Raw genomic sequence first — 24,401 nt, 5'->3', positions numbered from 1 at the left:
AATCTGTTGTATAATTTGAGATGCAGCTTTCTGCTGGAGTTGTCTGGCTAGGAGCCGATCTGTCTTATCAGCTTTTATGTAACATTTGTGTCTAAGGTATAACAGGGACTTTTCTGTTTATTTTGTATGAAAGAGATTTAACCTACCCTCAGCCATTCTATATATTTTCTGTACACCCGGCCCCGTGTTTCATTCCAATTTTTCATTGCAGATTTTAGATCTTCCTCCAGCTCTAATTCCAGTGCCTGTTTTTGTTTATATTTAGCAGCACCTTCAGCTATCAGAGTCCCCCTTAAAGTTGCCTTGAAAGCATCCCAAGTCACATTCAGAGTGGTCACCCCGAGAGAGTTAAGATCAAAAAACTCCCCAATTTTCTCTTCTATTCTATTTCTAATCACCTGATCCCTCAAAAGGTCATGCGGCAATCTCCAAGCCCATATAGTCTGTCGCATTTGTGGAATATTGAGGAATATGGAAATCAGAGCGTGATCTGACAATGTTATTGTGTGTCACACAATCTGCTGAATGCAACCTAACAGTGGAGTTGAGGCCCAAGCATAGTCAGTATGTGAAAAGGAGCGATGTATATGGGAATAAAACATGTACCCCTTGTCTAGACCCTTTAATGATATCCAAATATCTACCAGGGACATCTGTGCACATTTCTGCTTTAGTGTACTGGAGGGGGGAGGTTGGGGATAGCAAGTAATATTGCTACGATCGCGTATAGGGTCCCAGACAATATTAAAGCCTCCAAAAAGTACTATTTCTATCTCCATGAAAGATTCCAATTGTGCAAGGGTCATATTTAGGAAGCCCTTTTGGCCTGCATTGGGAGCATACACTGACGCCACTGTTAGAGTAAAAGACTCAAGCGCCACAATCACGAAAACATAGCCTTTGTGCATTCGCTTGCACAATTATAGGGTAATGAGCAGACACAATTTGTGCCTATCTGATTTACGGATATGAGTCTCCTAAAGCGCCACCAGGTCCGGTTGGTGATGCCTCAGTATGTTCACACATTTTCTCTGCTTAAGTGGGGTATTTAGACCCCTAATATTGAGCATCAGGCACCTGAATGCTACATATTGACATCAAGCCCACAGTAAAGCTAACAAACGTCTGAATCTGTGTATTACATTTAGACACCCCATGCACTACGGTTCCCTCTCCTGCCCATTCCCTCCCCCGACCACTAACATTTCCTACTCCAACTAGAAATGTTCCCACTAGCCCACTTCTAAAGCCCTTAGGCATGAGTCACAGTACCTAGTGTATCCTAGGGTGCAGACCCCCGGCTGTAAATCAACATTTAACCCAGGGTAAAGTGTGGGATATCCTAAAACCCCCATCTGTTACCTGAACAGATTGAGTCCAAGATGGTGTGCTCCGACGATGCTCAAGTTAGGATTACCACTTTCTGTCCGTAGTTTTCATATTGTTCAACACGACAAGTCTATGACGGAACCCCTTTGAAACCAGACCTTTAAGGCGAGATCTCTGATAGTTTTTCTGTGCGGCCCTAATTCTACGCCCTTGTCAATCGCTGAATGATCCTGCCGGAGGAGTGGACTGCGTGGTAGACCAGGCTATCACTTTTCCCGTTGGGCCTGTGGTAGTGTCCTCATCTATTTGAAGTATAGCTATACCTGCTTTGCGATAAGTTATTCTATACTGTCGTCCTTCAACCAAAAAAATCAAGCCAGACAGAAAAGAGCATCCATATTTGTTCCCACGCGACTGTAAAGTTTTCACCACCACTTGCATATCTATGCATTTATGAAGGGTTATTTGAGAAAGATCTTGGAACAGTTGGATCTCTGACCCGTTGTAAGTGATTGGGGTTGCGTTCCTCGCCTCCTTAAGAATTTGCACTTTTAGTGGGTATAATGCGCAAGCAGCAAGAACATCTTGCAGACGGGCTCCAGGTTCTGTCCTCTTTGGGCCCAACCTATGCACTCTGTCCAGCTTGATAGTATCTGGTTCAACCCCTGATAGTAGGTCAGAGAATATATGTGTGACAGCTCCTTTGAGCTCCAAGTCTGTCACTGTTTCAGGGAGATTTTTAATTTGGATGTTCGAGCAACGGGATCTTTTTTCCAAATCCTTGCATTGCAGTTCGAGATTATGTGCCACCCTTGAGAGATCTTCTATTGCCACATCTGCTTGTTTACTTTCTTGTTCAAGTACCTGTATTGCTTTCTCATTCGTGTCAACTCGATCTCCCAATACAGAAATTTCCTTACGTAAATCTGCTAATGACTGCCTAATCTCTGATGTAAACGTGGAAAACTGCAATTGAAAGGAGACAGAAAACTTTTCTTGGAAACCCTGAAAACGTTTTGCGAAATCCTCTTTGGTGCGGCCATGGCTAACTCTTCAGAGTGGCACGGAATAAAGGAGCAACTTTACGTGCAGAGGCAGGTGTGGTAGGATCTTTAGCCCAAAGTCTGTGCAATGAATTGGATCTGGCCCGGTGGACTGCTGCACGGCCTCCTGTGGAAGTTTTCTTTTTACCTCACGGCATGTGCGGACTGCTTTAAGTAGCGTGACGGGCTGAGCGTCCAGCCAATGCCCTGAATTGAGCTTCAGATTGTTAAGATGCAGTACACAAGTATTATTTGCTTTTTGTTTGGATCTCCATATGCTCACTGTATGATATTGATTTGAGAGCGACTTATAGCTCCACAGTTACACAATGAACTTTCTTCAAGTGTCACACCCATGGCCCATTCCTGCAAAGGGCAGTGATAACCTTAAAGTAAGAGCCGTAGAAAAAGCAGGAAACAATAATCATCCCCGTGGAGAGCACCGTGGATGCCTGTATATAACAGAGGTGGGAGGCTAAATTTAATTGGGTGCCCAAGTATGATATGTGGGTTTATGCTGTGTCTGTGGGGGTCTAATGAAACCCTTAATAACTTACATTAATGCGCGCACTTCGAACGGGACCATGTATCCCTCACTGTTCCAGCTCTGACACTGTTGCAACGCATAAAGCCAAATACCGCTCTGGGGGAACAACTGCTGATCAGGCCCCTCTCCCAGTCTGGCTGCTCCCAGTGCTTGCAACCGATGGGTGCTGCCGTGGATTTAAGGATTGTGTTACTTCACCTTCAGATAGGGGGTCCCACGCAGTAGTATTCAGCTCTGATAGTGCAGTGTGAGTGGGGGCCCACCGGGGGGAAAACGAGGCGAGTTGACACCTCAGAAATGGAAAAGCCACAGCCACACCCATCTGGCGCCGCCAGACAAAAAACTAAACTGAAGTTCACCTCTCCGGCCCATGGCCCTGCTACAACTCGGGAGAGGCTCATCCGATTTCAGCACCACTCCGGGATCTCTCCTAGTGCAATTTGTGGAGAGGATCGCCAGCTTCAGGGTAATCCTTGCAAAGTATTAGCTTTTGACAGGACCGGTCGGAGCAGCCGCACACAAGTCTTCAGAGAGAGAGAGAGAGAGAGAGAGAGAGAGGTGGAAGAGAAGAGGATGGTCTTGAGGAGTTTGCGGAACTTAAGGTGATCAGGCTCACGACGGAGAGAGGCAGGGAGGATGTTCCAGAGGGAAGCACCTGCAGAGGAAAGAGATCTACCCCCAAATCTCCATTCTGAAAATCGGCTCTCCTCGAGAGAGAGTTGGAGGCAGATGAGCAGAGGGCTCTAGAAGGAGAGTATTTAGGGAGAGAGAGTTGCAGAATGCCTTATGGACTATGCAGAGGGTCTTGAACTTGATCCTTGCAGCCCCGGGCGAAGTGGAGGGATTTCGGTGCTGGAGAGATGCGGTCCCTTGGCTTGAGGCCAAGGATAAGTCTTGTGGTTCTGTTCTGGATGAGTCGTAGAGGTCAGAGAGCGGAAGTAGGAAGATTGAGAAAGTGACTGTTACAATAGTCCAGTCTAGAAAGAACCAGGGCTCTGGAGACGGTAAGCCTCTGGGCGAAGGTGAGAAAAGGTTGAATACCTCTGAGGAGGTGCAGCTGGTAGTGAGATTTTTTAGAGATATCCAAAATGTTAGAGGAGAAGGAGAGAGTGGAATCGATGTATGCTGTCCCAAGCAAAATACTGTTTGGGAGCCCACTCAACATTTTTGTAATAGGGCCAGATTTGCTGTTTTTAATGCAAACATAGTGCCCCTTTGCTGTCGGCATAGTAGGCATCCACTTAGAATTCCTTATTGTATCAATTGCCCTGGCACCCAGGGAACCATGGTGGCAATACACACTTAAGGCAAGTAGATGGCTGTGGAATCCGTGATGAGGTGAATTGGGAAAGTCTCTGAAGTGTTCCTTACCCGCAATGCAGTGCCATTTTAGGAACACACATCTCATACAACTTCTCAAAGGAGTGGGTACCAAAGTATCTCCTCTTCAAGGAATGGCTCCTCCCTAACACATAGGTCCATACATCATACACTCCCCACCACTGTTGGATGTGTTCCTGTGATGTACTATTACAAATGGTACTACAGTTGCATAGGTTTTCTTACTCTAGCAAGTGCACCTGTTCACTTTGAAACGTATACTTTGAAGGTCAGGCGTTTGAACTTCTAAGTATGTTTCTTAATCATTAAAAAGAGAAGGAATACATTGGCAGATATTTTTTATAAGGAAGATAGTTGTCAGTATGTTGCCTATATATGTTTATTGGTGCCGTGCAGAAAACAGTGGGCCTCATTACGACCCTGGCGGAACGGGTTAAACAGCACGTAAAAGGCTGTGGTGCCGTTCAACCCGTTCCGCCACATTACGAGGTCCCCTCGCGGGACACGTTAAGCACGCCTGGAAAAACCAGGCGTGCATACCGGGTCCCGCGAGGGGAAGAGGGAGCAAACAACGGGCCATCTCGTAATGGCCCGTTGTTTACTCCCTCTCCCATTCAGCCCTATGGGGGCTGAAATGGGAATGGGGATGAACCGTGTCCGTGTCCTCGAGTGAGGAATTACCGGGCCATCCGAACTCAGAATGGTCCGGTAAGTCCTCATTCCGAGGACACGGACACGGATGCGGTTTTGCCGGCAGCCATGCCGCCAATAGCGGCATGGCTACCGGCATACCTCGTAATGAGGCCCAGTGTGTTTATGTTTGCTCCTGGGTATAATGAAGGCATCACCCAATAAGAAGGAGATGGAGAAGGCAGAGCTAGTATAATGCATGCTGCAAATCTAACTTCCACATGAGATGCAAACCTTTTAATGGGACACAATTCATATGCATACAGGGATGGCCTTGCCTTTTTAAGTGACTTTGGGCCTCATTACACGGTAGACGGTGAGCCATGGCGCTATTAGCGCCATGGCTCATGCCGGTAAAATACTGGCACCGCCTTGGTGGAAAGGGGATTTACCGCCCCATTCCAAGGTTGGAGGGGCAGTAATTCCCCTTCCACCATTGCCCTTCCCCATTCCCATTTCTACCCCATAGGGCTCTATGGGGATGGGGAAGGCGCTAATTACGGCACCGCAATTTTGCGGTGCCGTAATTAGCTCCGAGGTCCCTTTGCGGGTTGGATTTTAACGCCTGCAAAAAGCAGGCGTTAAATCCCCCAACCCGCAAAGGGACCTCGTAGTAAGGCGGTAAGGATTTACCGGTACCGGTATTTTACCGGTACCGGTAAATCCTTACCGCCATCCCTGTAATGAGGCCCTTTATGTCTGTGCCGCCACTGCTGTGCTGGGGAACTATATGGAGAAATTATGAAGCTGTGTTAACCAAGGAGCTGCTCAGGCATGTCTGTAATAGAGTACCATGTTTGAATTTTAGAAGTCAAACTTTGTGATCCAAAGGTTTGCAGCGTTGGTTTTTGAACCCTGCCTTTATTCCCTTGGGTACCAAGGAACATATGGCTACTACCCCAGGGCACCAATACCAGCCTCTGTTGAATGTTTAAGAAGTGTAACATCTATAAAATATAAATTCATGCTTACACGTCCAAGTTTGGGGTTTTTGCCAATTATAATGCCATTTGGCAAGCAGAGGTTGAATGGGTTGATTGGAACAGAGGGCAGTACATGTTTCTGTAAGCAGGATTGCAATTGTGTTGATTATATAACGACAAGAGAAGGAAAACATGAGTGCAAGACTATATAGGCGTGCCACCTTATCTTTCGTCTGCTCATGATTGCGTCGCATGTTCTGCAGTGGCCTTACTTTAACAGCTGATTCAAAGAGAAGGAGAGGATTTATGAGGATTTTCCAATAAAGTATATTGGCCGCTCATGAGAATGTCAGCGCACCTTCCAGCTGATATAATGCAGTATCATTGTATGCATGAGAGCCATGACTATGTGAGAGCAAAGTGTATGAGCTGCAGCCTTTCCTGTATAATAGAATGCTTCGTTTTTTAGATCACAATTTGAGAGGTATGAATGCATTAGAACAACGTTCATGGTTTGTTTTTGCTTAAGCAGAAATTCAGTTTTTAGAGTATTAGATTCTAAATGAATATTTTGGGGGTTCGAGGAAGATTTATTGATGTTGTTTTTCATTTTGATATTGTTGATCTGTGAATTTGCTTACGTACTTTTATGGATCGAGACAATCCAAAAAAAGTTATTTTAAGTGACTGGGGTGCAATCTATGCTATTTTTCCCTTTATATATTAGCCATTTTGCTTTATAATGTCTTCTAGGTGTCTTCTAATGCTGCGCTCTGCACAATTCCACACACACATAATTAATATCAAAGGGATATGTGTAAGGCACTAGATATTCTGGGGAGTCCAAAGTCGTTCCTAGTTGCTGGGCAGAGCTAACCAGGCTCTTCTACGCCTAAAGCAGGTTCTAGGTATCTCCCAGCTGTCAGCTATATTTGCTGCTGTTCACCACGTACCCCAGGTCCCTGCAGTATATGCTCTCCATCTTCTTCTTTGTTTATGTTTCCTCATTGGGCTGTGTCTTGTTTTTGTATAATAATTTTTTTTTTCTCTTCACATTGTTTTAGTGGATGTTTAGGCTAGAGGCTCACCAAAAGCTGCTCAGAAGCAATATGACTGGTGTTAAGAAGGTTTTTCTTTCACTAGGTAAGTGTGATTGGGTTAATGGTGGGTGCTTTAACAGATGAGCATTGGTTTACTTTCTTGGTTTACTTAATTTCATTTCTAAAATCTGTGTTGCTGTGTTCATTGTGAACTCTACTGGTGGTGTAACACAAAATGTGGGGTCCCTCTGTGAACCCTGCTGAGGGCCTCCCCAAACTCATCGTAGTTGCAAAGGTCAAGCCTCAGACTCACGGGTCTGGCCTTGGCCCGCATGCACAATGCGCAGTATGATTATGCTGCCGGCGGGAGGTGCTGAAACTCTACTGGGTGATAAGATGTAAGCTTTTTCATCAAACCTTACATCTTTTATCTAGCTTAGAAAAAAGGGGGCGGCGCGTTGTGCCCAATCGTTCCAGCCATAATTCAAGGCCATATAAATGATAATGTACATGCCATTGCTGGAGGCAGCTACTGATGAGCCACTGACATTGTAAACTATTGGTGTCAGTGGTGGCAGGTGAATAATTCTAGTGGAGAGGCATTAACATCTACTAATTAACGTGAGCAATCGAGCGTAGTGGGGCAGGCATAGGTAATGTAGGAGATTGGGGAAGGTTTCTTTCCTGAGCCAATTTTTAAAATAATGCTTTGAAAGAGCCCATTTTATGGTAAAATATTTTAGAAAAAACTCAGTAAAATGCTATATTATTTACAATCGGTTCTCTAGGGTAGTATATGCCTTTTCACCACCTGTACATGGGAGTACATTGCAGTATTTTACAACATTTTCATGATGTCTGAGTCCACAACATATGCTACACACTGTAAGTCAATGTTTTGAAGCTGTGGCCACAATCTATCGAGGTGACTGAAAATCACCTTCAAGTTTCAGCCACAATGTATCGATGGTCACTGTAAATAACTTTCATGAAGATGTAAGCGCAAATCTATGCCATATTGGTGACTGTAAATCACTTACATGAACGAGTGGCCACCTTCTGTGGGTTCCATGTGTTAATATCTCCGCAAACATGTTGCCACACAAGAATGGTGACGTTTGTTTGCAGCGATATTACCATATGGAACCTGTGGGGGAAACCCCTGCAACCCCCATGTTTTTTTAAATGGAGTGGGGACACCTATGCAACCCCGGCTCCCAATTAAACCTAACATTAACCCCATCAATAATGTCGCCTATGCCGTTTCCCGATGACTATATATATGACATTATTGGTGGGAATAATATTACCCAATACCATTCTGTTCTAGTATGTGTACTGTAAATCACTCATAGGGCTACAGACACCAACTGTGTCAGTAATGGTTTAGTTTAGTTTAGTTTATTCATTTTTAATGCGCACCAGACCCAGGGGTAGCAGGGCGCAGCAGTTACAGAAAATGCGAAGCTTTTTGACAGGTTACATATTTAGCATAACAGTATTAATGCCGATTACACAGTGAAAGATATACAATATATACAAGTTGGTTCCAGTAACAGCGAATAGGTGTGATACATGTCAGCATATATATACAGGTGGAAGTGGAGATAGGTGGTACTGGAGTAGGATCCAGACTAGGGATAGGTGGAGGGGTGCGGTTAGATGTCATTTGACTTGAGCCAGTTGATGTAGCTTTGTCGAAACCTAGGGTAAGATTGGTCTTCTCTAATGTGGTGTGGTAGGGAGTTCCATTATTGGGCAGCTTTGACTTGGAAGCTATTTCCACCCACTTTGACGAGCCTAAATCTGGAGATGGTGATGCACCTGGTATTGATAAGTTTTGAGGGTCTAGTGGAGGATCCTCTTTGGAATCTGTTGGTGAGATAGCTGGGGGCATCACTGTTCAGAGCCTTGTGTGTAAGGGGGGCTGTTTTTAGTTGAATCTTGTTAAGGGTAGAGAGACAATTGTTTTGATGCCTTAACGCGGAGATGTGTGACCTTTTGGGCATGCCAAGAGCTGCTCTTAGGGCGTTGTTTTGAAGGATTTGGATCTTTTGGATAGTAGCTTTGTTGGCCCCAATGTAGAGTGTATTGCAGTAGTCTAGACGAGATAGGATCAGGGCTCTTGCCAATGTAATGCAATTGTTGTCAGAGAGGAAGGGTTTGGCGGATCTAATTAGCTTACATGTGTAGGCCATGGCAGAAGTCAAAGCGTTTACTTGTTTGGCTAGAGAAAGGGTAGAGTCGAGGTAAAAACCAAGTGTTTTTACCTCCTTGGCTACCTTGATGAGGTTACCGTCATTGATGAAGGATGATTAATCCAGTCCTTTTTTTTGTGAGTTCCTAGGATAATAAGCTCTGTTTTGTCATCATTCAGGCAAAGACCATGAGTAGCCATCCATGCCTGGATGATGAGATACACCCTATTCACCAAGGCCAAATCCTCCTGATAATTCACTGAAAGTGGGAGGAGAATCTGGGGATCATCTTCATAATTAGTGTAGGTGATACCAAGAAGGTCCAGATCATCAAAGATGGGCTTAGTAAATATGTTGTATAGAGTGGGGGAGACAGGGGAGCCTTGGGGGACACCACATGTGATGGGGATCGGGTCGGCTGCAGTGGAGGGTGAGAAGACCCTCATGGTTCTTTCGCTTAAAAGGACTCAATCCATAGTATGGCCTCACGTGAGAAGTTGGCAGCTGAGTCCAGGTGTCTACAAAGGACCTTGTGATCCACAAGGTCGAATGCAGCTGAGAGGTCGAGAAGTAGGAGGAGGGCTGTTTTCCCTTTGTCTCTCAATTCGTCGACCTGAGCCTTTAAATCAATGAGGGCAGTCTCAGTTCCGTTTTGGGGGCAGAAGCCAGATTGGCGAGCACCTAGTAGTTTGTGAGATTCCAGATATTTTTGTATCTGGAGATAGGCGCACCCATGATTGTTTGAGGTTGGAAGGGACTGTGCCGGATGTGAATGAGGCATTAATAAGTTTGGCTATGAAGGGGGCAAGATCGCTTGCAGCGTCTTTTATGAGCTGGGGAGGGCAGAGGTCTCCCTGGCAGTTCGACGGCTTGAGTGAGAGAATAACTTTCTTGGCCTCAAGAGTGGACATTTTGGTGAAATTGAATCGGGGTTGAGTCCGCCGTTATTACCTTTGGGGGGCCATTCGGGGTGCTGTGGTTAGGAGGAGGTTAAGAGATTGTTTTTTTAGACCTATTTTATTTTGAAGGGTGGTCACTTTGTTAGAGAGGGCCTCTTGTATGTCAGAGCACCATGTTTTGTCCTTTGTACAGGTTTCAGGGGTGCTGATGGGGGATTCAAGTTCCTTAAGGATGGAAAAACAGTTCTTTAGTGCTAGAGTTGGCACTAGAGATGCGTTTATTGTAGTAATTGTGTTTGGCAATGAAGTATCTTTTTTGTATTGAGAGGAAATTTCGGTGAGTTTGGTTTTGTTGGTTGTGGAAGGGAGAAGTCTCCAGGTGTTTTCACGGCTCCTTTTTAGCAGTCTAAGGTCTTTGAGTTGGGGCGTGAACCATTTGTTCAGATGTGCTTTAGGTTTGCTCGGTCTGGGTTTGAGGGGTGCGATGGTATCTAGAGTGGTTAGCATAATATTGTTATACTCTTTGACGAGTGTTTCAGGGTCAAGGTTGTCTGCTAGCTTGTTGAGGGTAGGAAGGATGGCTGGGATCACTTTGTCCCTTGTTATGTTTTTTCTGTTTCTTGTTAGACACGGAGGAGCAATGGGTGTGGTTGGCATGATTGGTCTGATGGTGAGAAGTGAGAAGGATAGGAGAAAGTGGTCTGTCCAGGGATAGGGAGTAATGGAGGTGATATTAGCCGTGCAGTTATGTTCCGCCACCCAGTCGAGGGTTCTCCCTTTGGTGTGGGTGGGTTTGCGGATTTTTTGGGCTAGACCTAGTTCAGATAAGGTATTCGCAATGGCAGTGCCATGCATGTCTAATGGATCATTGAATCCCAGATTGAAATCTCCCAGGACCAGCAGTTGAGATGTGGTTTTAAGATTGTTAGAGAGTAGAGTATGAATGTCCTCTTCAAATGTTCCAATAGGGCCGGGGGCCTATAGATGAGGTGAATGGTTAGTGTCTGGGAGTTAGTGAGAGTTAGTTTTGCTGTGAGGGTTTCGCAGGAGAGTGTGTTTTGGGTAGTGACTAGTCTCATTGAGAGGCTGGATTTAGAAATGATGGCAATTCCACCGCCTGGTGTATTTTCTCTATCTTGTCTGATTATGGTGTAATTATCCGGGACAGCCAGGGAGAGCAGAGGTCCAGCTGCATCATGAAGCCAGGTCTCCGTAATGGCTAGGAAATCAAGGTTGTTAGCCAGTATTAGGTCGGCGATGTCAGTGGCATGTGCCACAAGAGACCTAGCATTAAGTAATGCTGCATTAAGTGGAGTGGCAGGTGATGTCATAGTGGAGGGTGAGGGAGATAGGTCTTGATTGTTGGAGGTATGTGTGATCTGAGTGAAAAGGTTGTCATTATTAGTTGAGCTATTATTCGTCTTAAGGAAAGGGTAGTGGGAGGTTCTATTGTTGGTTGCCGGCATGGATCTGGCAAGAGGTTCGTATAATTTACTGAGACTTGAGCGACGTCTAATGTTTCTAGCCTCTAGTTGGCAGGGGATGCTAGTGCCTGTGCTGGGTCTGAGGCCATCTGGGGGAGCTGTATGATGGAACTCATTATTTGTAGTGTGAGACATAGTTGGTAGGATTTGTGATGTTAGGGTGGTGTATGCACCTAGGCAAATGATCAATGAGAGAAAGTTAGTAGGGCAGGTATTGGTTGTGAGTGAGTGCATGTTGAAGGGGGACTTACTAGGTTTGCTTGTCTAGGACTCACTAGGTTTGCTATCTGGGAGTTAAATCTACCTAGGTTGGGATGGGCGGTGAGATGCACAGAGGATACACAATGGATGGCTGCAACACACAATGTGTTTAAATAGCATATGCTAAATGCGAGTTACAGATGTTAAGTCAGGCGTAAAGCAAGTCTCGATGTTGTGGCACAAATATGCTGTCATTCCAGTGTTATGGCACTGTTGGCTATGAAAGAATCGAGGTGTTAAGGCGCATTGGGCAGGATATGAATCACAAGAGTAAAGGCAACATGGCAGAGCAGCGTAGTAAGGTAGGTAAAGGTAGCGTGGCAGACTGACTGCAAGTCGTCTATAGTGGGAGACAATGATCTGGGATTATTCCAGGTTCAATTGGGCACAATAGAGCAGGAGGATAGGGCACTGAGTTGAGTGCAGCTGTCCAGTGGTAAAGGGGTACGATAGGCTAGAGCAGGTTAAGTACTGGATGCACCAAAGGCTAGATATCATATGCAGATCGATATGGGCATGGGCGCCCTAATGTATAGAGTAGCACTAAGCAGGTAGACCGCTGGTAGGATCAGGGGCTCAGGAGCAGATTTACAAAACGGCATTTACAGATTACAAGGAGGCAGATTACAAAAAGGCAAATAGTCAAACATATGCAGTATGCAAGCAAGGGGGGGCTAACAGTTTGGCATTTGACAATGCAAATTTTGAAATATGCAAATACTTGAAATATATATGCAAATACTTGAAAAAAATAATGCAAATACTTGAAATATGGTGGAGCGTAGTATTACTCACATGGCAGCAGTGCAGCCGGGTAATGAAGGATGTCGCATTAGGTGCAGAGAGTTCTGACAAGAGATCGTGTTGTCAAAGTGCCAGGAGTTCAGTTGTAGGTGACAGCAGCAGTAGAGAGTTGGATTAAGTGGCTCACTCGTTGCACCCCGAGGCAAACGGGGGCTAACAGGGCCTTTTCCTGGCCTTCACCGGTCCGCCGGCTTTGGTAACTGAAAATCACCTATATTCACCTTTCATGTTAAAAAATCATATATTTATCTCACTTGAATACGCGCACACAGTCTCGGAAATGCACTAATACGCACACATATCTTATTCACTCATATTCAAAAGCTAATGAATTCAAACGCTCACGCATACAAACACTATTGATTTAACTTGGTGGTGGTTCAAATTCACACGCTGCTATTTTGTGGTGTCTGGTACAGGGCTGGGTGGGACAGGGACACCATCAAAGAAATGCTCCTCTGCTTCTTGAGAACTGGTCGGGGTGCATGCAGATGGTGTCTCAGTTGCCTAGCAACCAACTGTAGAATGCCAATACCGTAGCACCGGCATGGTTCTTGTGCCTTTTATTTTATTGCTGCAGGGAGGTCTCACCTTTTTTCCCCTTAAAGCTAGATGTGAGGAGCAGACAGAGTGCTCAAGGTCCCCCTCTGGGTCACACGCTCTTCTGCTATATCCCAAACAGGGGTAAAAAATGAAAGTTGCAAGCTACTGGCCAGTCTTTAAAAGTCACTCGCCACTCAATTGTATGAATTCACACATCACACCATTGCTTACACGCCAAGTGCCAATGATCACTTGCCAATGGCTAGTTGTGAGTGCAAATGTCGAGGCCTGTCCACAAGAATTGTGAATAACTTTCTATGTTGCATAGAGTTTGTCAAAACACTCCATGGGACAGTGTTATGTAAAACACTCATTAACAAGACACTCTCCATGAGCTTAAAGTCATACATTAAAAAAAGTTAATATGTGTCTCTTTACCTCGCTATGCCAGTGAACTCTGCACAAATAAGTATATTATTACTATCAATGCCAACATCAACATCTGGGCCTTTATTGCAAGAAATACCTGCCTTCCATTATGATGTTGGAGTACTAATGTAAGGTAAAGACATAGAAGGTTGCATAAAATGCCAGAGGAAGGCCAATGTAATCCGTAAATCCTTCATCATTTAGTTTTCTTTGTACCTTTAACCTCATATCTAGTTGTCCCCTATTTTATTTTACAAAGAATAATACATCTTGGCAGGTTACAGTTTCCGAAAGGATACTTACGGGTGTGACCTATTGCTCTGGGCATTTTCTGGGTAGGAGAACTGATGTGTTTTCTGACTTCTTTTAGTTGTGTTTTATGTCCCTAGAAAAATGACTTATAAAATAGGTATGGTAAATGTATGTTGCCATTACTGCATACTACAACAATGGAAGGACTCTAACTAACCCAACAGTGTCTCATAAATTCCCATCACCCACTCAACTACTAACGCACACACTTTATTGTTTATTATTTGATGTGATCATATTAAACTTTGGGAGGACTTACTTAGCTGCGGTCTCATTAGTACATTTACACTGGCCGTGCAGTCCTGATGCTAAAGAAGAACAAGTTACTTACCCCTGGTAACGTTCTTTCGATTGGATGTTCCTCCCATATATTCCTCAACTTTTATATAATATCTCTCCAGCTTTAGTGCTTCAGAAAAAATTCTTGATAGAGGGCGCTGTATCCGGTGTCGTCGCATCGATGTCCCTGAGTGCCTCCGTTGATCGCCGACGTCATCATCAGCATAAATAGCGGATGCAGCGCCCATTGGCTTCAGTTCTGTTTTTCTTTCCCCTTTTTAGAGGAATTACCATGCATATCCAAGACTGTAGGCTCTCAGAAAGCGTAGAGTGTAATACACGTACATTGTACGGCAGCGTAGGCTAGGAGGGGTGATGAGGAATACGTGGGAGGTACATCCAATCGAAAGAACGCTACCAGGGTAAGTAACTTGTTCTTCGAATGGATTGTGTCCTCCCACATATTCCTCATCTTTGATAGACTCCCAAAGCAGTGTTTGTTTTGGAGGTGGGAGTATCAATTAATTTAGGTTTGATCATGGATCGAATGGAGGATGGCTTTTGCAAAGAGTCCTCCCTGACTGGAGGTAGAATCCAGGCAGTAATGTTTTACAAATGTATGGATTGTCCAACAATTGGCCGCGGAGCAAATATTCTTAATTGGGACACCCCTTTGAAGAGCTGCAGAGGTTGCCATGCCCTTTGTGGAATGAGCCTGTAGGCCTTCCGGCGGGTCCTTACCCGCTAGCCTATAACATTCACCAATAGCCAAGATAATCCATCTGGATATTGTTTGTTTGGTAACTGCAAGGCCCAATTTTGGACCAGTATACCCAATAAAAAGCTGATCAACCTGCCGAAATTTAGCCGTTCTTGAAATATAGAAACTTAAAGCCCTTTTCGGATCTAGTCTATGTAATTTCTCCTCTTCTTTATCTGAATGAGGAGAAGGATAGAATGTTGGCAATGTTGTTTTTTTGTGACAAATGGAAGTCGAAGACTACCTTCGGTAGAAAAGAAGGTTTTACCCTAAGAATAACTTTATCTTTATAGAAAGTAGAATGAGGAGGCTTACACGAAAGAGCCTGCAGCTCGCTTAACTTGCGGGCTGATGTTATTGCAATAAGCAAAACAGTCTTTAATGTCAGGAGCCTTAAAGGGCATGAATGTAAAGGCTCAAATGGGATACATATCAAGAACTTTAATTCAAGGTTTAGGTCCCAAACAGGAACATTAAATGGGACTGGAGGGTATACGTTAGTAAGTCCCTTTAAGAATTGTACAATCAAGGAGATTTTAAAATAAGAATCCTCTTCCGAGGAGCGCTTGAAAATTGAAGGCGCTGCCAGGTATCCCTTAATGGTTGCAATCTGGAGCCCCAGATTGGCTAAGTGCAACAGGAAAGAAAGAACCATAGGTGTGTCACATTGGAATGGATCCACCTTCTTATCCCTGAACCAATTGCTGAATTGCACTGGTACAAGAATTTAGTTGCTAGCCGAAAGCAAAATCTCCATTATAGGTTGACTAGGGCAGAAGCTAAGGGTATCCCTTCAGTACAACACTGCTCCTGGAAACTAGATGCGCTGGTTGCTAGGTATGCGCCACAATCTGCCAGGTCTATTATTACGAGATGTGGTACCAAAAAGTTGGGAACCCCGTACAATGCAATTATTGCCTCCAAGAAGAGAGCGCTAAGGGTGGCTATTGATGGGGTTAAAAGGCATTATGCCAGTAAGTGCGAAACCAAGAAATCTCTTTCTTGAGAGGCATATATACATGCTATCTTATTAATCATCGACATGGTATGACCTGCGCATCCTGGATGATTATGAACAAACACATCCAAGAAAGATATTCTAGGAAATTCTGGCACCTTATTCGATCCAGTCTGATGGAGGGTGGGCCCCTGAAGTATGCTCTGTTAAAGAGTCCCATTGGGAAATCCATATTAGGCAAAATTACTGGGTGGAACAGGACTCGTTTCCGATCTTAGCTACTAGCTCAATGGTTAATATCGTGGTGGGGAGGCTGGTTGAGGAAGCAGATTTCAATTTGATTATTAGTAAATTGGCAGCATCTTGGTCATCTGGCCCTGATGGTCTCTGCAATATCATCTGTAAGAACAAGCCTGAATATTGGGCAGTGGCCCTGCAACAATTATTTTTATACATTTGCAAGGATTGCCAAAGACTTGGCAATCCTCCATTATAATTCCAGTTTATAAGGGCTCTCGGCATATGCCTGAGAATTATAGACTCTTTGCAATCCTAGACAGTGGATCCAAAATGTTTGCGAAGTTGTTGCTGGAGACACTGTCAAATTGGGTGCCCTTTTAAATCTTACGCAGACGGGATTTAGGAAGGAGTCCTCCCTGTGGGTTTTGCTTACATTAGTTTAAGACACCTTACAAAACTTCGACCAAGCACTGTTTTTATGTTTTGATGATTACGGTTCGGCCTTTGACAGTGTTTATCGGGGAAAACTCTGGTCTAAATTAGAGTGTTGCGGTATAGATCCCTCTGTTTTGTATTTTTTAAAGCAATTACACTGATACTGAGGTTCAGATTCGGATCACACAATCAGGGAAAATCTATATCTACTAACAGAGGGCTGAAGCAGGGATGTGTGCTTGCCCCTATCCTGTATAATCTTTACCTATTCGACTTTGAGCAGTGCTTAAGATTAGCGAAAAACCACCCTCAGATTTGGTTCTGTGGGTATCCATTGTCTCACCTATGCTGACGATACTGTTATTCTTGATCGAACAGCTATCGGGTTACAGCGCTCTCTGGACACGCTAACTGTCTATGCCAGGGAACACGGCCTCAAAGCAAATGTCATCAAGACAAAAATTATGAACATCGGGAAGCGAAAGTATGGCTCCCCATATTTTGTCTGTAAAATTGATGGCCAGCCCCTGGGACAAGTTGCTGAATATAAGTACTTGGGCATGACGGTTAGGGCTTCGAAGGATCATTCCCATGTGGGAGGGATTGTCCTTGGAAAGGCTTGGTCTAAATGGCTTGTACTTAGGAGTCTTGTCAATAGGTTGGGTGGGAGGTCTATTGAGGCTAAGCTGAAGGTCTATAAGTAGTCAATTATTCCTGGGATAATGTATGGTCTGGAGGTTCTCCCGGAGAGAGCAGTGGGTTGGTTGGAACGATTAGAGGGGAAAATACTTTGTTCCCTGCTGGGTTTACCCGGCTCAGTTCCTGTTCAGGCTGCAAGGCTTGAACTCGGACTGCAGTCACTGCCTTCACTGTGGAAACTTGCTGTTTGTAGGCTGTGGGCTAATATTACGATGGATGTTTCCCACGAACAAAACCTCCTGAATCACACAGTAGAACACTTATGCAGAGTGACCAGGAGTGTTTGGTTTTGCTCAATGGAAAAAAACGTATTCTCATTTTTTGGCTATCGGACTGAGTGAAGCTCCCAAATCAATGATTGAATTTCATCTTGCTAAAATTGAGGATTAGACATGTTATTACGATCAGGCTTTGACCACAGATCAACTGGCTCTTTGTCCAAGCTATGTACAAAATACCTATCAAGGCTTCCCTGGGGATACTGCTTGCAGTTATCTCAATCTCTTGTACTTACTGCTGGGGAGTATCATATTTGGGAAAAGGTGAAAATTAGATTATGTAATTGAGCATGTTTGTGTTTTTCTTTTTCCTCTCAAGTATTATGTCTACAATGCAGTCTTCTTTTATTTTTCCTTTCTCTACATGGTATACAATGATTTTTTGGAATGTGGTATTTTATATTTGGAATATGTATTTTTAAAAGTTTTATTTTTGTAATGCGAAAAGTTAATTTAACCATATGCAGTTAAATAAAAACATTTAAAAACCCATTACGCCATCTGGGAGGTCCCAATCCTTGTATCTCAGCCTCTCAGAAACCATGCATGAAGGCTGAGTGTTTTGACCTCTGGATGGAAAACCCGCCCTTCCTCTTGCTCTTTGTGGAAGACCTATTGGAGGGCAGATGGACATGTCCAGAAGGTCCGGGTACCACGTCCTTCTGACCCAATCCAGGGCAATTAAAATAATGGATTTCCCGAACGTTCTCAACCTCCTGATCACGTGAGGAATGATGGGGACTGGAGGAAACGCATATAGGAGTGGAAATTCCCAGTCCACCACAAACGCGTTTGCTAGAGCTCCTCTTGGGGGAAATTCCCTGGAGCAGTACTTTTCGCACTTCCAGTTGGCACCGGTCGCGAACAGATCCACTTGAGAGGTTCCCCAAAGGGTGAAGATCTCTTGAAGGACTTCCTGAGCTTGTTCCCACTTGTGGGAGAATGTGCTCTGCCTGCTCAGATGGTCCGCCGCCGTGTTCTGCTCTCCGGCTAGGTGATCTGCCGACCGAGAGATTCCTTCTTGTATTGCCCAGAACCAGAGCTGCATTGCCTCTCTTCACAGTAGTAGTAACCCTACGCCTCCTCTCTTGTTGAGGTAGTATATGGCCTCTGTGTTGTCCATCATTATCAGGACATTCTTTTCCAACCCTAATCTCCAAAAGGTTCATATTTAGTTTGGACTTCGATGGAGACCAACGACCTCTGATTGTCAGGTCATTGGTGTGGGCTCCCCAACCCGTGAGTGAGGCATCCGTCACTACCGTTATCTCCGGCCATGGTTGCTAAAAAGATTCTCCTTTTAAAATATGGTCTTTGCAAGTCCACCATAGAAGGTCCTGAGCAACTCGGTTCGGAACTTGCAGTTGGTCCGACATATTCCATGAGAATTCGGACCAACCATATGTGTCCTGAGAGCCCATTCAAGGGATCTCATTCTCAAGCGAGCCTCTGGCACCAGGAAAATGCAGGATGCCATGAAACCGAGCAACCTCAGAAAATTGAAGGCTGGAAGGTGCTGGGCATTCTGGAATTTTGTTACCATCTGCAGAATGTGTTGAGCTCTCACCTCGAGAGGCGAGGCTTTCCCTGAGGAAGTATCCAGGACTGCTCCAATAAACTGGTGCCTTCGGAATGGTATCATATGGTACTTCTTGTAATTGGGAGAGAAGCCCAGTCTGTGAAGGGAGTGGCAGGTGATACTGAGATGTTCCCGGAATTGTTCGGGTGACCAAGCCCTGATCAGCCAATTGTCCAAGGAGGGGTAGACGTGAATCCCCCCTCTCCTGAGACTCGCTGCCACTACCGCCATCAACTTGGTGAAAACCCTTGGGCAGAGGTCAGCCCAAATGGCAGAACTTGAAACTGATCATGAGAACCGCCAATTAAATCAAGCATCCTGAAGGTCCAATATTAACAATCAGTCTTGGAGTTGGAGAGCCTGAAGGATCTGAGAAAGTGTAACCATCTTGAACTTGTTTTTCCTGAGGAACTTGTTCAATTTTCTTAAGTCCAAGATGGGTCTCAATCCTCCGTCCTTCTTGGAAATCAGAAACTAAGGGGAATACCAACCCTTGTTCCTCGCCGTCACAGGTTCTATTGCACCTTTCTCTAGCAGGGTTAAAATTTAATTTCCTGCACAAGGAGCGGATCTTGAATTTTGACAGAGTTGTATCCCGGTGGATGATCCTGAGGCTTTTTTTTTAAAAGGAAGGCAGTAACCTTGGGCTACCGTTTCCAGTGCCCATGCATCTGAAGTAATGCCCCGCCCTTCGTTCAGATACCGAGAAATCCTGCCTCCCACCAGGGTCTTGTGGGTCAAGGGCTCAGAGTGGCTTAGATGCGGCTGCAGAAGCGGCTGAGGGTAAAGTTGCAGTTCCTGGGGCTGATTTAGCACCCCTTCCTCATCCACCACGAGGGAATTTTCTTTGGCCCCTTTGTCCAACCTGTCTTCTTCCTCTTCCAATTGAGGAATAGAAACGAAATGACCTACCCCTTCAGGAAGATGAGCCTGAGTAGGGGTGTTGGGGCTGTCTAATGGTGGCGCTTAGGGATTTAGCCACCGCCTTCGAGGTCTGCAGCTTCTCCAAACTCTCATCCGCCTTGCTGCCAAACAACCTCGCGCCTTCAATAGGCATATTGAGCAGTCTAGCCCTCATGTACAGTGCAAACCTCGACTTCCTCAACCACGCAAATCTGCATAGTACTGTGCTAGCAGCCATGGATCTGCTGATGGCAACACAGTCCCACAGGGGAAAAGTGAATCTGAACAGAGTGCAAGTCACATTGGTGGATTTTAAGGCCATACTACCTGCTGTGAAAACTTTACATGCCCAGGCATAAACCCTCTTGTCGTCCCTATCAGTGGGATAGAGGTATAAGGTGAATGCCTGGTTGACGTAGCTGCCTGAACTACCAAGCTTTCAGGAGGGGGATGCTTGGTCAGGTATTCTGGGACAGTGCTGCAAGGCGCGTACTTCCTTGCAAAGTTTTTGTTAACCTTCAGGTCCAGCTTCTGTTTAGCTGTCCCAATTAGCAGTAACTCTTATCTGCAGTGCCATATGAAAAGGCAAAATTGGGACCTTCTGTGGACCCTGGTCCAATATGTCGCTCATATCATCTTGTTCATATGCTGAGGAAGGCCTGCTCCACCCCATAAACTTTGTGACTTTACTAATGAGCCTTCTATAGGACGAATCTGCATGCTCAGAGGGTTCAGGCCTGCCAAATTCCAGTTCAGGCGAGGTATCCAAACCACTAGCTGCCTGGAGATTTTTGACTCATAAATTAGCTCTTCTGGCACATTGGGGGTGCCCAATTCCAAGCCAAAAGGAGGGGAATCCTCTTTAGAGGGTTGTTGCTCCTCATAAATCGAAGACATAGGGCCTCATTACGAGTCCAGCGATAGCCGTGCCAGTAAAACCGGCAGGCTGCTGCCATACTCGTGATGATTTACCACTGCTTGACTTGCTGGAATTACTGGGGCATTACAGCCCGGTGGTCCGGTAAATCAGACGACGGCATTCATAAGTCCCCATTCCCATTTGAGTCCCACAGAAATGTTAGTAACAATGCCAGTGTCTCAGTCGAAGTCTGCGGGTGGGTGCCGCTTGCCTCCCGTAGACTCGTAGTTTGCCGGTCCAAAAACAACGGTGCAGGTAAGCTTACCGCCACCGTTGTTTCCGGACCAGCAAACTTGTAATGATGCCCATAGACTTTAAAAAGTCTTTTTTAGGGATAGGTCTGTAAACCTTGTCCTGTATGCCAAGAGACTGTGACAAAGTCAGAATAGTCGTCAACAGTGTCGAAGACGGCTTAGAAAATGGTGCTGGTTTACTCTGCGCTGCCTTTGATTTTGACGTCGACAGGTCTGACTCTGTCAGAGTCAACAAAATCATCGAGGCATTCAACGCTTTATGTTTCTTTGGAGGTACCAAAGGACTCGGTTCCCGATTCGTCGACACTCTTGACGACTTCTCGTCGGGTAGAGAACTTTCTCGACATATTGTCGGCTTTGTGCTCGTTGTAACCTTCGACTTCCCTTTGTCATCCTTCGGAGCGACTGGGGCATGGCTCTTGTGCGTTTCTTTCAAGGGGGTCAAGGCAGCATTCTCGAAAATACGCATCATCTCTGACCGAATTGCCTCCCACTTTGCCGGGGAATCGGACTTCGTCGGGCATCTGATTACCTCTTTAGAGGAATCACTCGAAGATGAAGGAGACCTATGACGTCTCTTCTTCGCCTTCTTTGAGGAAGAAGACGAAGATTGCCGCCATCGACATCTCGATCGGGCCCCTTTGATTTCTTATGCTGGGAAGTGTCTCTAGACTCGCCAGACTTTTTCTCTCTCTTCGAAGAAGACTTCGAAGCTACCCTCCCCAAGCCAGTTTACTTCTACGCTCCATGAGAGCTTTCTCTGTCATGGCCTGACCGGTCCTACAGTCGTCGGTACGGTGCCCGGAGCCAAGACACCACATGCAGATGCAGTGAGGATCTGTGATAGACATTTTTATGGCATTTTTTAAAACCCGACTTTCGTGTCGAAGGAGTAGATGAAGAAGACATTTTTCTTGCAAATAACTGAAGCGTGCCGTAATTACTCGCAGCTGTAAGCTCGGAAAAACAGAACTGAAGCCAACGGGCGCTGCATGTCCTATTTATGCTCATGGTGACATCAGCGATCGACAGAGGCCCTCGAGGGACATCAATACAACGACACAGCATACAGCGCCCTCTGCTGAGATTTTTTTTTCTGAAGCAGCAAAGCTGGAGAGATATTATATCAAAAATAAGGAATATGTGGGAGGACACAATCCATTCGAAATATTGGTCTGTAGTTCACAACAACTTGCTAGACTTTTTCATGCCTCACCAGAACTATGATCATTGACTTTGTGGCCAACCAGTCTGTGCTTCCGGTTCAACTACCTGCCTTCAGAGATAATGCTGCTACTGACTCAACGGGATATAATGTGGAGGTCAAACAAAGAAAATGTGTCCCCTGCCCAAAAGACAGAACTTTAAGCTGTTGGAGTGTATGCAGTTCATGACCATTGCTGGTTCTTGAGCAACCATCTGCTGCGTGGTCTGTACACAAACAAGTATCTTTCTAGCAATCTTTATTTGTCCATTTTCTTTCTTACCTGCAATATCTGAGTGTATTGCTCTTCAACCCAGTTCTTTTTTCAGCTTAGCCACACTGTTTGCTAATGGATGTGATGAATCAGACATGATTCCCCCAGAACACCTGACTTGGGGTCCTTCTCATGTGGCCAGGGAAAGGCAGATGCTTCCTGATCCTGACCCTGGGGGTGGCATCTGCGGGAGGATCACCACATGAGGGAGGAAGCAAGTCTAGAGGAATGAAAAAAAACCCTTTTGTAACTTTCAAGAGACCCTAATATTCTAATGCCTTATTGTAAAATCAAAGTTGTAAGAGAAAGTAAGTTGAACATTGTGGACTTCAAGTCCCACAATGCTCAAAGTACTGTGATGACGGAGAGGGAAACAGAGGCACAAAACTGCAGTGTGCAGTTAATTGATGTTAATGACCTAGGTACTAGGAGGTATTTCAAACCCCTTCAGGTCTGTGCCAGTAAAAGCAGTTGGAGACCCAGTAGTAGTGGAAGCTGCGAGCGGCTGTTGTTGAATGCAGGAGATGCTGGGATCACGACTGGTGTGAATGCCGACCCGGGCCTTAAGAGGGTCATCAGAGCAGGAGCTCTGAACTGCAGAGGCCATGCAGTGGGAAGAGAGAGACTCTCTGCAATGCTTGTTCGCTCTGGGCTGCTTGCGAGCACCAGAGTGTCGAAGGGGCAGGGCAAGCTCCTTTTCCAAGCGGTGCTGGCCGTTGGAGAACAACCGAAGTGGGCAGGAGCCACTGAAGCAGGAGAAGAGGCAGCAGCAGCTTCCAGGCCGGTGAGTTTGCCTAAGAATGGAAACCCCGGAATCAGGGATCAAAATTAAGATTGAATAAGTAGTAGCTAAAAGCGGCTCCTGGGTATCCAGCATTAACCAGTGACCAGGACCTATTACTGGGGAACGAGGAGCTAGTAGATAGCGTTCCGCAAATTTAACTTCCAGATAAGATGCAAACATATACTTTTGCCATTATTTAGGACCCCTTATGCTTTAAATGTGGAATAGATGTGTTCTCATGTTTATTTATACATTTTCCAAACTCACAGAGTTAAAGTCACATAGGTCTGTCTGTTCGAAGTCAGTTGGCTTGGGAGACAAATTTAGCTCCTGGTATCCTGGTAGCTGTTGGTATCAAGCTAACCAGGCTCTTCTGGGTTCCAACCAGGAGCTAAATAGCTCCCATCTCCCCTCCATTTCAGACCTTGCCGGAATGCTCCCTAAGCGAATGCTAGCCTTTAACGCTAATTTTGAATACCAAACTGATATTAAAGAGTCAAATGGGCAGAGCAGAAACATTGTGAACACAAGGGAATATTTTGGTTATCGTTGCAAGGAGCAAGTGAAGAACAAATATTAAAAGGGGACAAGACTTGAACAAGTCAACCAAAACTATCATTGCCAAAGCCAAGAAGGAGTGACATTAGAGAAAAATAACCATAAACCCCATTACAGAAGCAAAGAGGAAGTGGTTCTTAAGCTAGCTTCTTTCTACCAACAAATCAGAGAAAGAGCAATACAACAACAGAATGAATATAAACAATGTTGCTTAAGACAAAGAAGGGTAAATGTGGCAGATGAAGATTGTTCACAATGGTTTGTTGAAAGAAAGGGGAAACACGAGTGGCAGGAAGGCTGTCCTGCTGGTAGAAGTTATTCAGAAGGAGTTGAGCATAACTTGCATTGCACTGGACAATTATAAGTGTGTAACAAACAGCACCAGTATGGTTCTTGTTTTCCCTGTAGAGATTCTTAAAGTTGTCTTGAAGGAA

At 45.1% G+C, this 24,401-nt stretch overlaps 1 protein-coding gene across 1 annotated transcript in view; it reads left to right on the top strand.

Moving 5' to 3' along the window:
- The window catches only part of LOC138577669 (zinc finger protein 585A-like), a 121,238-nt gene that overhangs the window by 35,710 nt on the left and 61,127 nt on the right, over window positions 1-24,401 (top strand). The window contains exon 2 of the mRNA XM_069649647.1: window positions 6,938-7,016. Coding sequence (XP_069505748.1) covers window positions 6,938-7,016 — 79 coding nt within the window. The remainder of the gene's footprint in view (window positions 1-6,937; window positions 7,017-24,401) is intronic.

This window comes from Ambystoma mexicanum, chromosome 1p (genome assembly GCF_040938575.1).
Source record: "Ambystoma mexicanum isolate Mex_15411 chromosome 1p, UKY_AmexF1_1, whole genome shotgun sequence".
Taxonomy (NCBI): Eukaryota; Metazoa; Chordata; class Amphibia; order Caudata; family Ambystomatidae; genus Ambystoma; species Ambystoma mexicanum.
The sequence above is the reverse complement of the archived record's forward strand: the minus strand, read 5'-3'. Positions and strand labels throughout refer to the sequence as shown.